The 13,849-nt window shown below is 39.2% G+C and overlaps 1 protein-coding gene across 1 annotated transcript in view; it reads left to right on the top strand.

Moving 5' to 3' along the window:
* The window catches only part of LOC121314067 (receptor-type tyrosine-protein phosphatase N2-like), a 262,494-nt gene extending 259,453 nt beyond the window's left edge, over positions 1-3,041 (top strand). The window contains exon 23 of the mRNA XM_041246887.1: positions 1,840-3,041. Coding sequence (XP_041102821.1) covers positions 1,840-1,911 — 72 coding nt within the window. The 3' untranslated portion in view covers positions 1,912-3,041. The remainder of the gene's footprint in view (positions 1-1,839) is intronic.
* The last annotated feature ends 10,808 nt before the right edge of the window (positions 3,042-13,849 follow it).

Raw genomic sequence — 13,849 nt, 5'->3', positions numbered from 1 at the left:
GCAGCGTCAGTAGGTTTGGTGTTGCTTGCACACAGAACTTGTTTTATTCCTTGAGATGTGTGAATGTATTAATACGTGATTGATGTATGTAGGTTTGGGGGGGGGGGGGCACATAGCTAGAACAGTCTTATTCCTTTGGTCTGTAAAACCATTCAGACGTCACGAAATTCTGGACTCTTGAATTCCTGGCCATTTAAAAAACAAAATAAAAACATTGTAAGTACCTAATTCATTCATCCAGACGCGTGGCAAATTTAAAATATCTGATTACATGCCAGCAGGACGCTCTCTCACTCTCTCTCCGGAGAATTTGTTTTGATGGGTTTAAACAAACCATGCACTCTCACCGCTGAATACAAATGAGGAATAACAGGCTTTCAGAGTCATTTAAGACTGCGGATTAAAAGTCAGGTTGGAAATGTCATTTACAGCGAGTCTTCTGGCAAAATTAGACACTGTTACTGTGTAAATGCCATTCAGTTTCTGGTGTGAAGTGTGCCAGTGTTCCAGAATTTACATACAGGTTTTATGAAGTCCTCCTTTAATTAAGTGTTCATTGTCTGACCCAGTATCCTTGGGGAGGGGCATTGACCTTTTTATTTTACAAGCCAGGCAGTATAACAAGGCAGTTAAAGAAGCTAAAGACATTTGGATGTCTCCTTTGTTGTTTGCTTGTTGTTTTGAGTGCATTGCTGAGCCTCACTATTTTATATAGTCCTCTAACATGTAGACTCCACTACTAGCTAACAGTATGCGAGGGTATACAGTATTGTTTAGCTTCTGTGTGAATGGGTATTGGTAATACTTTAAAAATAAAATATCGACAGAGTTTAACAAACGGATTATTCATTTAAAAAATAAGTCTACTTATAATGCCACAGTATAAAAAAGAAGACACCTTCATGGTAATATCTTCCTTTCTTTGCAAGAATACAATTTAGAGCAATTCTTAATTTAATTCCAGAAGGTTTATACCCTGAATCAGTCACCTCTTTCCTCCCTTGCCTGTGTGTTTTTGGCACCACCTACTGGCCCCATTTAGTAAAACTATTACCCACTGTTTAAACTCCTGCCTTTTCCTCACTATGGAACAATAAGTCATTCTTTTTACTAAACTGCACTAAACTAAAGTCCACAAACTCACACCTGGCCTAGATACATTTTGCTGTAGTAAACACCTGTTTTGAAGTTAGGTGCCATAAATCCACAACACGTTTGAGGAAAAGCTGAAAACAGAGCCCTGGGACATTCCTGATCTCCAGCTACTGCACTGATAAAACACGAAGCAGCTTCTGACTTGCCAGCATGCAGGGTAATGTTATAGGTACACATGGCATATTGTACAGCCTGAACCATTGCTACAGTATAACAAGTGTTATTTTATAGGACAATTCGGCTCAGCAAGCTGGCTTAGAGCCCAGAGTCTGAATGTGTTATAACAGTATTTTTATGGTGTGATATTGCATGGCATAGAGGCAGATATCTGCCAAACATCTAACCTGAAAACCTAACTGGCTAGCTGGTTGTGGAAAGGTCATTGTCAAATCCCTGTCTTCTATAGCTTGCCTAGTGATGTGTGTTTTTGCTAACTTATTTTCTCTTTGTGTCAGCAGTGTGGTTTCAAACACAGAACACCCCTCTTTGTGACCCCATTTTACTGGTTTTGTTTGTTATCCTCAAGAGTAAACATTGATTAAAACCCATTAATAATAATAATAATAATAATAAATAATAAATAATAATAATAATAATAATAATAATAATAATAATAACAATTTGAAAACCTCATCCTAACAAGATGATTCAGTGCTGAAATGTTGCCTCTCTCTCCCTCCACAGGAGCAGTTTGAGTTTGCATTGACAGCCGTTGCAGAGGAGGTGAATGCGATACTCAAAGCTCTTCCACAGTGAGAGTTCAGAGCTGCTTCAGATACTCACAGCTCTTCCGCAGTGAGAGATCAGAGCTGCTTCGGCTCCCAGAGGATTCTTCTTTAGGTTCTGTATCCTGTCAGTCGATGTTGTACGAAAAACCGGGACCTGATCTCTTAACTGTGTATCTTTTTATTGTAATCTGTTAAAAAAAAAAAAAAAAAAAAATACTCAAAATGGTTCAACAGATGTTTTTTTTTTTTTATTTTATTTTTTTTTTTGTTTTTTTTTAAATAATAAATTAACAGATCTAAAATTGGTTTAGCTACGTCTGCCTGCTGTGGATCAGTTCAATAAATGAATAGGGCATTTTAGTGATATTTCCAAGAGCTTGGCCCCATTGAATTCCATTATATTCTGGCCAGGGCATTTCAATGTGGTGAGGATGCAAAACACATAGGCCTCTTTTAATGCCTTTTCATAAAAAATACATTAACATTCTGCCATTGCAGTGATTAAAACTCAATAATAATAATAATAATAATAATAATAATAATAATAAATAATAATACAAAATTCATTGTGAAAGCTTGATCTGATCCACACTTGAAACTTCATTATTCTGACCTATTTAAATTATAATGGATATCAGTAAAAATATTGGTAGAAATCCAAAGTGTTTGGTTTTACTAAATTTATTATTAACTACAGTTGCAGAAAGTGGTGTTAATAGCAATTAAAGAATAGTCTTTGTCTGTATATAGTCTAGTAATGTAAGACTGATCATGTAGCTTCACCATGTAACAGTTTCGTTCTCAGAGCTGCACAAGACTGCTCACAGTGCCCTGCTTTTGATTTATAAACTGGTTGTGTGTTGTGTTTTCATTTGTGAAATGTTAAGTATTATAATTTGCTTACCATTATGTAACCCTCTATTTTAATAAGGCTGTTGAAGCTGCAGCCTCCTGCATCGTTATGTATGTGTGCTTTTATTCTTTTATGTCGTTGACAAAGCCTTCTAGGGTCACTGTAAAAGTAAATCTTTGTCACAGTAACCAGCTGGCGATTCGTTATGATTGGGGTAACTTTTCTTTGTCACTGTAGTTTCAGCAAGGCCAGTGATTAGGTTGTTAAAACAAGTCTAACCTCTGTGTGAACACACTAATAAAAGATCATTGTTTTATTGAATCACAAAAAAGGAGCTGTGTGCATTGAATTAAGTGAGAGAGCTATCACAGTGAATACTGAGGCCCTTTCTCTGTTGTTGCACTGGGTCACTGTGCTGTAGATCACAGGCCTCTGTAGTACTGGCTGTGTCACTTGCTTTGACCACAGTGTTTTAGATGCAGGCTGCAGTCTGTCAGGGAATGAACTATGATAACCAGACTCATTTCTGCTGAGATTGTAGACTGAGTGAAATAGACTGAGTGAAACTGTAAGATCTAAAAGAAGTGTAGACTAGCCCTCCACCTACGGCAGTGAGGCGTTCACCTAGCATTTACACAAACCCATCCCTGAGAATTTTAGGTTAGATAGAAGGTTAGGTTTTTTTTTTTTTTAATATCATACTAAGGATGGTTAGATCTTTTTCAACACAAGAGATATCAAAGCATATCAAAATCTATTTATAATTTCATATTGCTTGGTTAACCATCATATATTATAACTAAGGTACAGGATGGGCAAATTAAAACAAAATAAAACACACACACACACACACACACACACACACACACACACCCTCAGTCAATCTTAAAATAATCCTTTAAACAATTATCCTCTATATGCGGAAAAGTCTTTGCATTACCCCCTCCCCCAGTTCTACATGCAGAAGATTCTTTGTATTCTTTTCCCCCTGAGTTCTAAATGCAGAAGATTCTTTGTATTCCCCCTCCCCGTGTTCTATATGCAGAAGATTCTTTGTATTCTTTTCCCCTGTGTTCTATATGCAGAAGATTATTTGTATTCTTTTTCCCCTGTGTTCTATATGCAGAAGATTCTTTGTATTCTTTTTCCCCTGTGTTCTATATGCAGAAGATTATTTGTATTCTTTTTCCCCTGTGTTCTATATGCAGAAGATTATTTGTATTTTTTTCCCCCTGTGTTCTATATGCAGAAGATTATTTGTATTCTTTTCCCCCTGTGTTCTATATGCAGAAGATTATTTGTATTCTTTTCCCCCTGTGTTCTATATGCAGAAGATTCTTTGTATTGTTTTTCCCCTGAGTTCTATAAGCGGAAGCTTCTTTGCATTCTTTTTCCCCCTGAGTTTCAGTGAAGACCTTGGAGGTCCAGCCATTGCCTGAGCCTCCCTTCTACAGGGCGGCTTCCTTATAGAATTGGGTCACCAAGCACATCCTTTACTATTGAGCTGCAATGAGTATAAACAAAGACATTGCCTGATAAAGCTTACTGTCAAAACCAGCAAAGATCTACTCTTGCCGAGAAGAAAGATGACTGAGATATTGTCGCATGCTTGTTTTCTTTACCTTTCAAACCATTCTACTGGCCTGCTGCCCCTGTGCTATTTTTTTTATTATTATTTTTAATTTCAGCTTATGTATCTGTACATATCGATTCTAATTATACAAAGTATTTTGTTCTACCTATGTAAAAAAAAAAAAAAAAAAAAAAAAAAAAAAACCGAATCCCTGAATAAAGAGTCCTGGTTTGTGCTGTGAATACTGCAATGAAGTGGACTCTTCTGTGTCTTGCTTTCTTTTCGTGTGTTCATTCTTCATTCTGAACAGCATGAGCTGGTGGCAGGGTCGTTGCCAGGACGTCTTTGCTCAACATTACCTGCACCTTTCGGACAGCATTAATAGCCAAGTCCAGGTCCATTACTGGTGCTAATGAACTGAAATGATGTAGTAAAGTGCCACTGCCTTGTCAACTATGTAACTGAAGGTCCATTACCACAGACAGGTGCAATGCTGTGCTTCAGGTCTGTGTAGGATCATCAATACATCTTGCTCGGATGCTACAGCCTGAAGGTCTTTTATGCACTTAATGCTGTAACAGCAGTGTTTCTAAAGTCAGCATTGAACTTGTTTTCTGCATTGAGGATAGTGAATCGTGTCTGCATGTCTACAGCAATGACATTATCATTTTGCATTAGTGTCTGACCCACTGGGTATGTGTTATCAACAGAGGCTGAATGAATACACTGCTCAAAGGAGTGGGCATAGAAGACCCAGGCCCCTCTTCAGGTTTCCCCGACCACTGAGTATTGCATGCTGTGATATGAATGTGTAGTAGTAATCTGTAATCAGTACCAGGCAGTGTTTCCCGATCAGCCTGGTCATGTACAGTGACAGTTGTGTTGGCTGATTCAGGATAAACGTGGTGCTGGTGCTATATTGCTGTCTGAATCAAGAAGTGTTCCATTACTGAGTGTTCCATCATTGAAAACATAAGTGACTGTTAAAACTAGACAAATGTATGTGACCCGACTGTTACAAATACACACAGTAAAACAGCATCAGAGCTGAGAAGAATACATATGAAGGGTGACCATTGTTTTCTAATCCTTCCGAGTTGCAGTGAATTTGGGGCTGTGCAATACTACCGGAACAGCTACCCTAAATTGGGGTTACATGCATTATATTATTTATTGTGATGTTTTATGTTGCCAAATGTGCTTGCAAGGATTTTACTATAGCACCAAAAAGCATCAGTACATACGTATATCATGTTTAACCATTTATAAAAAATGTTATAAAATAATAACTACAACTATTGTTTCTGTGCATAATACATATTGGTTGTCTGTCTGAGAAGACATGCAGCTATATAGGTAAAATATAGATTTAAAAAAGCTACCTATCAGTGAAAAAAAAGAAAAAAAGCACACCTGTGTGCCGTTATCTGTGTCAGCTCATTGGCACTCAGAGTATGTTTTCAAAGCATTTACTAGTGTGATATTGTTTTGGGAATCATATTGTTCAATCGAATGCAAATGAAAAGGTTTTGTGAACATGGTACTGCCACCATCACAGAAATGCAGTTAAACCCACTTGATGAATTAGAAAAAGTACAATCATGTGCCACTAACATCTCCTACTGCCTCAGAAAAACAGACTTATGTTTTATTATTTGTTTATTTAGCAGATGCATTTATTCAAGGCAACTTACAGAGACTAGGGTGTGTGAACTATGCATCAGCAGACTGGTTTAACATGACCAACATGTGGCATTTCTACTCTATATAAGGATTGTTTTTTTTTTTTAATAGGGAACAAAAAATTGAAACAGAATTTGCTTAGATGTTTATTTTCTCTTTCATTATAAATACTGCCGGCATCTTTGTCGCTTTACAAATCCTATTTAAAAATGTCAGTTTTGAGTGACAGGTTTCATGTTGCAGATTTTAGCAGAGTGTTCTGTCCAGAGGGGTGCATATCCCACGAGGAGGAGTCTTAATTGAATTGGTTAAACCTAACAAAAGATATGTTCTCTGTGCCTCAGTTCACTTAGTTGACCCACCCATACATTTGCCATGAGTATTTGAGAAGACAGAGAGTCTGTTGTGAAGACCAGCTTCCCTGAAAAGATCTCTAAAGTGAAGGTTTAGGGCTTCCAGTATAACCAGAGTGTAGTCGAGCTAGAACACTATATTCTATAGGGAAGAGGCAGCTCAGACATCATTGTTCTGCCACTGACTCACAGACAGACATGTACAGTGAACTATTCTGAAAAGATAGAGGAGAAAGACACTCCTATTATGTTACATGACCTATTATATGTGTTACTTGAAGTTCAGTATACAAATACATTGTGAATTTGCTTAAGAAAACCAGTATTCCAGTGGCATTCCAGGACAACTGCACTGAGTATAACAACACTCCTGTGCCGGACAGCTCCTATCTAGCGGTTCTGTGGATGTCATTCCATGGGTAGGCCCTCCTGGCATCGGAAGGTTTTTCTTACTGTTTCCCCTGCAGAGCTGTGTGTGTGTGGGGGGGGGGGGCTGGGTTTCTAAACCCTGCAAGGTACAGAAGGGGGCTGCAGTAACTAACATTGAAGGTTTGCTGACATAAGAGGGTTTAACAGTAGAATTTTGAGCAAAATACAGGAGAAAATCTGTTCCAGGCGATGTCTGTGAGAAGGATCTAAAATACAGGAGAGTCCCAGTGAATATGAGAGAGTCCAGGTGAATACGGGAGAGTCCAGGTGAATACGGGAGAGTCCCGATGAATACGAGAGAGTCCTAGTGAATACGAGAGAGTCCTGGTGAATACGGGACAGTCTCGGTGAATACGAGAGAGTCCTGGTGAATACGAGAGAGTCCTGGTGAATATGAAAGAGTCCTGGTGAATACGGGACAGTCTCGGTGAATACGAGAGAGTCCTGGTGAATATGAGAGTGTCCTGGTGAATACGGGACAGTCTCGGTGAATACGAGAGAATCCCAGTAAATACAGAAGAGTCCTGGTGAATACGAGAGAGTCCTGGTGAATATGAAAGAGTCCTGGTGAATACGAGAGAGTCCTGGTGAATATGAAAGAGTCCTGGTGAATACGGGACAGTCTTGGTGAATACGAGAGAGTCCTGGTGAATACGAGAGAGTCCTGGTCAATACGAGAGAGTCCTGGTCAATACAGGAGAGTCCCGGGAGAGTTGACAGGTCTGGGTACTAAAGGTAGGGAGTTAACTCATTAACAGTACAGACTCAAGAGTAACTTCTGTCAATCCAGTACTGTGATTGTAAAATAAAATAAAAAAGACAAAAAAAGCCCTAATATGAACGTTTGCATCTGATGTAACAATCAAATGCAAACCATTATTTATTAGAGGTACTGGATCTTTTATGGGTAATGATTAAAAAACAAAACAAAACAAAACAAAAACACATATATATTGATGTGTTAAGTGTATGTTACATATTGAAATTCTATATAGTACACATACTTTTAGATCTGTAGACTGTAGAATTTTAGACCCTTCAGATCTGTAGACTTGTATAACATTTTTTAATGCTGGAAACATCAAAATAATAATAATAATAATAATAATAATAATAATAATAATAATAATAATAATAATAATAATAATAATAATAATTCACAGGACAATGGTGAGTATCAAGTGTAGTGGTTCATGACAGCTTGAAGAACTCCAGGACACTTGAAGGGAGAGAAAGGGATAGAACAGGAGTCTTGCTCTCGTCGAAGAAGAACCTTATAGCCGAAGGCTGGTCCGGCAACCCAAGACCCGAAACACATAGATAGAATCCCCCACTCTGTGGAGAACCACTTATATAGCAGCATGGGAATGGAGCTACCTATAAGGGATTGAGGGGACAGAGGACCCAACTCTCTGAGAGCTGCTGCAGCTGAGAGACTTGGGAACGGAGCTACCCACTGGGACCGAATGGACCTCCGAAGGAGAGACTTGAAAGGAAACGTTAAAGGGACTCGGGATTGTGGAACAGTGCTTACAGGAGTCCTGAAGCTAGAAGAAAGAAATAGGGAGATTAGAAAGAGATCGAAGGACTGCGAGAGAGACTTTGCATCAACAGCTGAGAAGGGGAGGGAGTCTCTAGAAATTAGAATAGGGAATGAGCGCACAAGCTGCGACAGGATAGAGAGTGTGGCCCAGGGTCCCCACTGACCCGACGCAGAACATCCAGCTCGAAGCCCTGGGAGGCCAGGGAAAGTGAGCCTCACTAACCCCCCAAAGGATGGACCCCTGGCTCCCCACAGAACCGCACCTCTGAGGATAGAAAAGAAGAGTGCAGCCACTGAACAACATAGACGTAAGTGGGGAAAAACAAACGAGACAAAGAGAGGTTTAGTATTGATGACCTAAAGGAAAGCTGTCTGCACTGTGGAGAGGAAAAAAACATTTTTTGAGGAAAACTCTGGTGGACCAGGCAGAGAGGGTGCCCCCACTCTGGGCAAGCTAGCTAGGGACTGGTGGGCAGTTACAATGTCTGCTGGGGAGGTTCTGATGTAGAGGTTGTCTGCTGATGATGCCTAGTGACTGAGGACTTTGATGGTGTGTTGGCTGAGTCTGGCTCTTGCTGTGGACATTGCTGCTCCGATTTTAAGGGAATGGGGTGTGTAGAACTGGGAGGGCAGGCTTGCCTTGGTAATGAGAGAGGAGACGTGAGAAGCAAACCAATGCTTAGTGATAATGTTTTTGGATAGATTGGATGGTGAAAGTTTCCTGGTTGATAGGAGCTTCTGCAGAGATGAGTAAGGGCAGAGAGGGGAGTTGGTATTTGAGAGCTGGATACAGAGTCCGGATCGAAGCTGGCCGGTTTTTGAGGATTGGAGAAGGGGGAGGAAATGTTGGTCCTTAACAATGAAGAGGTCGCTGGATCGGATACCAAAGGCTGGAAAGCTGGGGAGGGATGGCACCGTTAATTCTCCACATCTCAGGAAGCCAAAGATGGTGGTCAGGCACATGGACTCCATAATGAGATCATCTACAGGATTGAATCAGCCATGGTGGAGGATGGAGATCAGGTTAAGGAGAATATCCGAGGTCATGGACGGTCTGGTTGGGAAGGAAGGGGAGACACTTCTCTCGATTCCATGCAGAGTAAGATGGATGGCTGAGATTGAGAGGAGGGTAGGAGCTAGAACAGACATTATCTGTTAGAAGTGTTGAATACCAGAGATATTGGATTTGATTGAAGAAGGGGAGACGTGGAGGATGTCCCTGAGATGGATAATAAAAGCCAGTATCCAATTCTGGTTGAATGAAGTGGGAGAGATTTGGTTTTGGGTGCAAATCCAGGAGAAGACTGACCAGGCCCTAGAGTTTGGAGAGGAGGAGTTTGTGATCAGAGCTAGAGCAACTGACATGTATTGTCGGGCTGAGCTGAGCAGAGTGGACAATCCAGGATCAGTTGATGGAACTAAGGGACTTGGATAGGAAAGGTAGTAGCAGAGGGCATCATTTGGTAGAACTGGGCTACCTGCAGGTTAGAAAGAGCATCGGCGGATTTATTGAAGGATCCAGGAATATGGTGAGTTTGAATGGGGAAATTATTTGAAACTAATAGCTAGACAAGGCAGCTCAGGAGTTTTACAATGCAAGAAAATATGGAGGATTTGTTTTGGATCAGATCGCATGGAAGTATTCTGTGAAAGCTGGCTCCCGACGGTGGTCTGTTCAGGTGTTTTACAATATATTGGACTTAGCAGCCATCAACTCCTGGGTACTTTACAAAGAATGCACAGAGAACAATTTACCAAGGCGAGAATATATTGCACAGGAACTTCGCAAGAAGTATTTAGAACAGAGGGAGACTGCCAAACGTGTACCCACAGCTGAAGCTGGCAACCCCACTGAGAGCTGCGAGAGACGCCAATGTCAGGTTAACAAGGTGGTGTGGAGAAGCGCATTAGACTCAAGGTAAAGAAATACCATTTTGTTGAAAAAAAGAAAAATAAATTTGACTTTTTTTATAACTTCTTGTGCTGTGTGCTTTTGTAAAATGTTTTCTTCTAAGTTTATTTATCTATGTTGTTCAGTTGCATTTGTGCATCTGATAATAAACTGATTGCTGCTGAAAAGTAAAAAATTAATTGCTATCATTTCAGTTTTATAAATATGTATGTTGTAAACTGATGTCTGTTCAGATGTTTATTTATTTACAATTTTAAAAACAAATTTACAAACATATCTGAATTTTGTTCATGGCAGTTTTCTTTTGAAACTTCTCCAATCACATGAAAGTATTTTTTCTCATCTTGGTTTGATAAGTTTTCAAACTCTGTAAATCATTGTGATTGGCTGGGTGTGGGATTTGTAGTTTTTAATGTATGATCGACAGTGGGCAGTGGACACCAATAAACTACATTCCCAGAGTACATTATGATAGCGCTATGAGAGTTTAGATTTTTTTTTTTCAATGTTTTATACTGTCAGCTAAAAAAAAAATATTCACGTTTATTTTTTATAGACAAACTTTAACAGTTTGTAGTGGTACACGTGTGCATAAATTAAATTGACGCTCACACTAACACATTTTTACTCGCGACCAAATTAGTCTCACTGTAGAGTCCTGTTGTGTTGTTTAGTTCCTGAGAATAGTCGCCACGGTTATTATTATTGAGGTGTGCTTGCCACTCTCCATGTTATTGTTTTCTGTAAAACACTGATATCCTGTCTGTTAGAAAAGGCTTAATGCAAAAGTTTGTTTTAAAATTCATCTTTAAATTCTCATACTAATAAATTGAAACCCAGACAGCAAAAAGTAGCTTCAAGTAATTTAAAACCCGTGCCAACCTTTATTTATAGAGCCAACCTATAATTGTTTGTTTTTATACATCCCCTTCAGCAGCCTTTTTATTTAAATTTTTAGATATTTAAAACAGTTTGTGTGAACTCTATGGAGTTCGAGAAGTTGCCCTGCCAAAACACTGAAAAAACATAGAGAGATCACTGCCCTCAAACACCTATTAGTACAGATAATAAAAGCATAATAGCTCGAACTGGGATCATTTTTCTTTTTTTTTTTTTTTTTTTACTCAATCAGACCCCTTTTTTTTTTACTCAATATTTAACTATTTTAGCATGGACCAGTGTTCCCAACACAGATGTGGGGATCGGCAGGGCGAAATAACCACTATAACCACTACACAGGGGGAGAAAGGAAACAAACTTGTACCTTTCCAGATCGAAACCACCGGACAAGCAGCAATAATACCGATGTACACTATTGCCTTGTCTTGCACTATTGCCTTCTCTTGCACTGTTGCCTTGTCTTGCACTATTGTGTTCACATCTCAAGGATTTTTTTTTTAATTAATTCTGCATCCACATACAATTAAATAAATATAATATTAAGTAAGAATGCACTTGTGGCAAGAATTGATCAATACAAAATGTGAGCTATATTGAGGTGATTAATTCCAAGTGGCATGCTACCCACTGTTCTGCAAAGGAGTCTGTCAAGACTGGTTGTGGCCATAGTGACTTTCATTACTAATTCAATGCTTTAAAGCTGCTGTAAGTTACTTATTTTCTATACTAGTCAGGGCATGCCCAAAGGGTTGACATGAATGCTTTCTACAGTACACTGAGAGTCTCTGAGGTAATTTAGCTGAATGCCAGTTTGTTTAATTATAAAAAAATGTGAGCGGATTGTGGTTGTCTTCCATCTTCTCCAGTTTTGATGCGATCACTTTTTGTGTTAAATGATTTGCACAGGATTTGCTTGGAACACACTTAAGATTGCCATTAGACTGTGAGGGCTAAAATCTCAGTGCGTGATTGTACTGAACTGTTATGATTACACTTTGCTGAAAGGAGCTGCAATGTTATTACGCTTTCATGGTCTACCTAAGTCAAACTTTTCTATATAAAGGACACTCTTGATTGCTGATTGGGGCTGCTTTTCTTTTTTGTGGATGTGGGTGTGAAGGATAATCAGCTGAAGGATGACAGTGCGCATCATGACGAGCACAGGATAAATCATCTGGAAGCAGAACTGTTAGAGGAGCAGCTCAGACTTCTCACAGCACTAACCCTTTCATCATTTTATTGCATTAGGGTATTTTCATTAGTTTTGTCACCCATATAAACCCTTTACCTTAAAAATGTACGATGAAATTGTATCATTTTGCAACTGTGTTTTAATTTTACCTTTGAGAAGTTATATAATCATGGAGTTTAATTGTGTTTCTTTAAACTAGTATAATAATTTGAAATATTTGTATTTTCTTTATTGTGACAGGGTGGGGGAACGTGTGGAATATGGCCAGGTGCTAATTGATTAGTTGGTGACCAATTACACCTGACCACATGCTATAAAAGAGGAGCTGAGTGACAGCTTCAGGAGAGGAAAGGACTGGGAGCAGCAGGCTGTGCTCCCTGGAGCTGCACTGGGAGAGCCTTTGCTTGAGTGCCAATTTTGGTTTTGTTTGTTTGTTTAACAATTTAGTTTCTTCGGTTGTTAAAATAAAGTGCGCTGACTTACGCTTTGAAACTGCAGTCTCGTGCCTCTCTTATTCCTGCCACTAGCCTTGACCGCAACACTACACTACCACAGGGATTTATATTATAAAGCACTTTTTCTGTTTTTTTAATCGATGATAAACAATTCAACTAGAAGTCTTTCTCATTGTCTTAAATTCAAACACTTAAGGCATTGAGTTTTAGTTGAAACGTTTCATATCATTTTATTACTACAATTGCTACTCATTAATGATGGGATCTAAACGATTCCTGTGCTGGTTTGCATTGACCAGATGTTTGGCACCCACCCTATGAAAGGTTTTCAAAGTGGTGGCCCATCTGGGCATGAATGTGGAGTCCTGTTGGCTGGGAGTTGGACACGGTCCAAATGTTAACAGGGCCTGTCATGCCAGACTGAAGCCTGCCCACCAGTTTGCCATTAGATATGTCAGGTACATTTAGGAGTAGCACACTGGTTTATTCGATGCTGCTTTGCTCCTGCAAAGACCATGGAGAAGCTAGGTTACCCTGTGCATTGCATAGCAGGAGAGACAGGACTGGTAGATTAATGGGCTCTGTTCTGAAAGATGTGAACTGTCAAATTGAAAATACTGTATTACACTGTCTCTGTTTAAACGTTAGCCTTCAATTTTAGATAAAAATACAGATAGGAGACTTAGATTTGAATATTTGCTCCTGTGTAGATAATTAAGACTGAGTTGAATGCCTGTATTTGAAACCTAAAAGATCCCTTGGGTTCCCTTTGTTCAGCCAGTCTATGGGAAACAAAGAAGATAAAGAATGTGTTAACTAGAGCTCCTGAGACACCGACATTTATCTTGTGATTGTGAAATACCAGCGTTTGGAACATTTAAAAAACCTGTAGGTAGGAGTGTTAGACTTTGTGTATTTTTATTAATGTATTTATTTATTCGGTTCAGATCAGGCCAAGACAGACAACTAAAGTATGTCAAAGAAGCTCAGTCTTGAAGGGGTTAAGTCAGTTAATATGTAACAGCAGTATGTTCCACTAACAGCAGGATTTATATATGATACCATTACTCTAC

Source organism: Polyodon spathula, chromosome 4 (genome assembly GCF_017654505.1).
Source record: "Polyodon spathula isolate WHYD16114869_AA chromosome 4, ASM1765450v1, whole genome shotgun sequence".
NCBI lineage: Eukaryota > Metazoa > Chordata > Actinopteri > Acipenseriformes > Polyodontidae > Polyodon > Polyodon spathula.
This window is presented reverse-complemented; position numbering and strand designations above follow the sequence as displayed.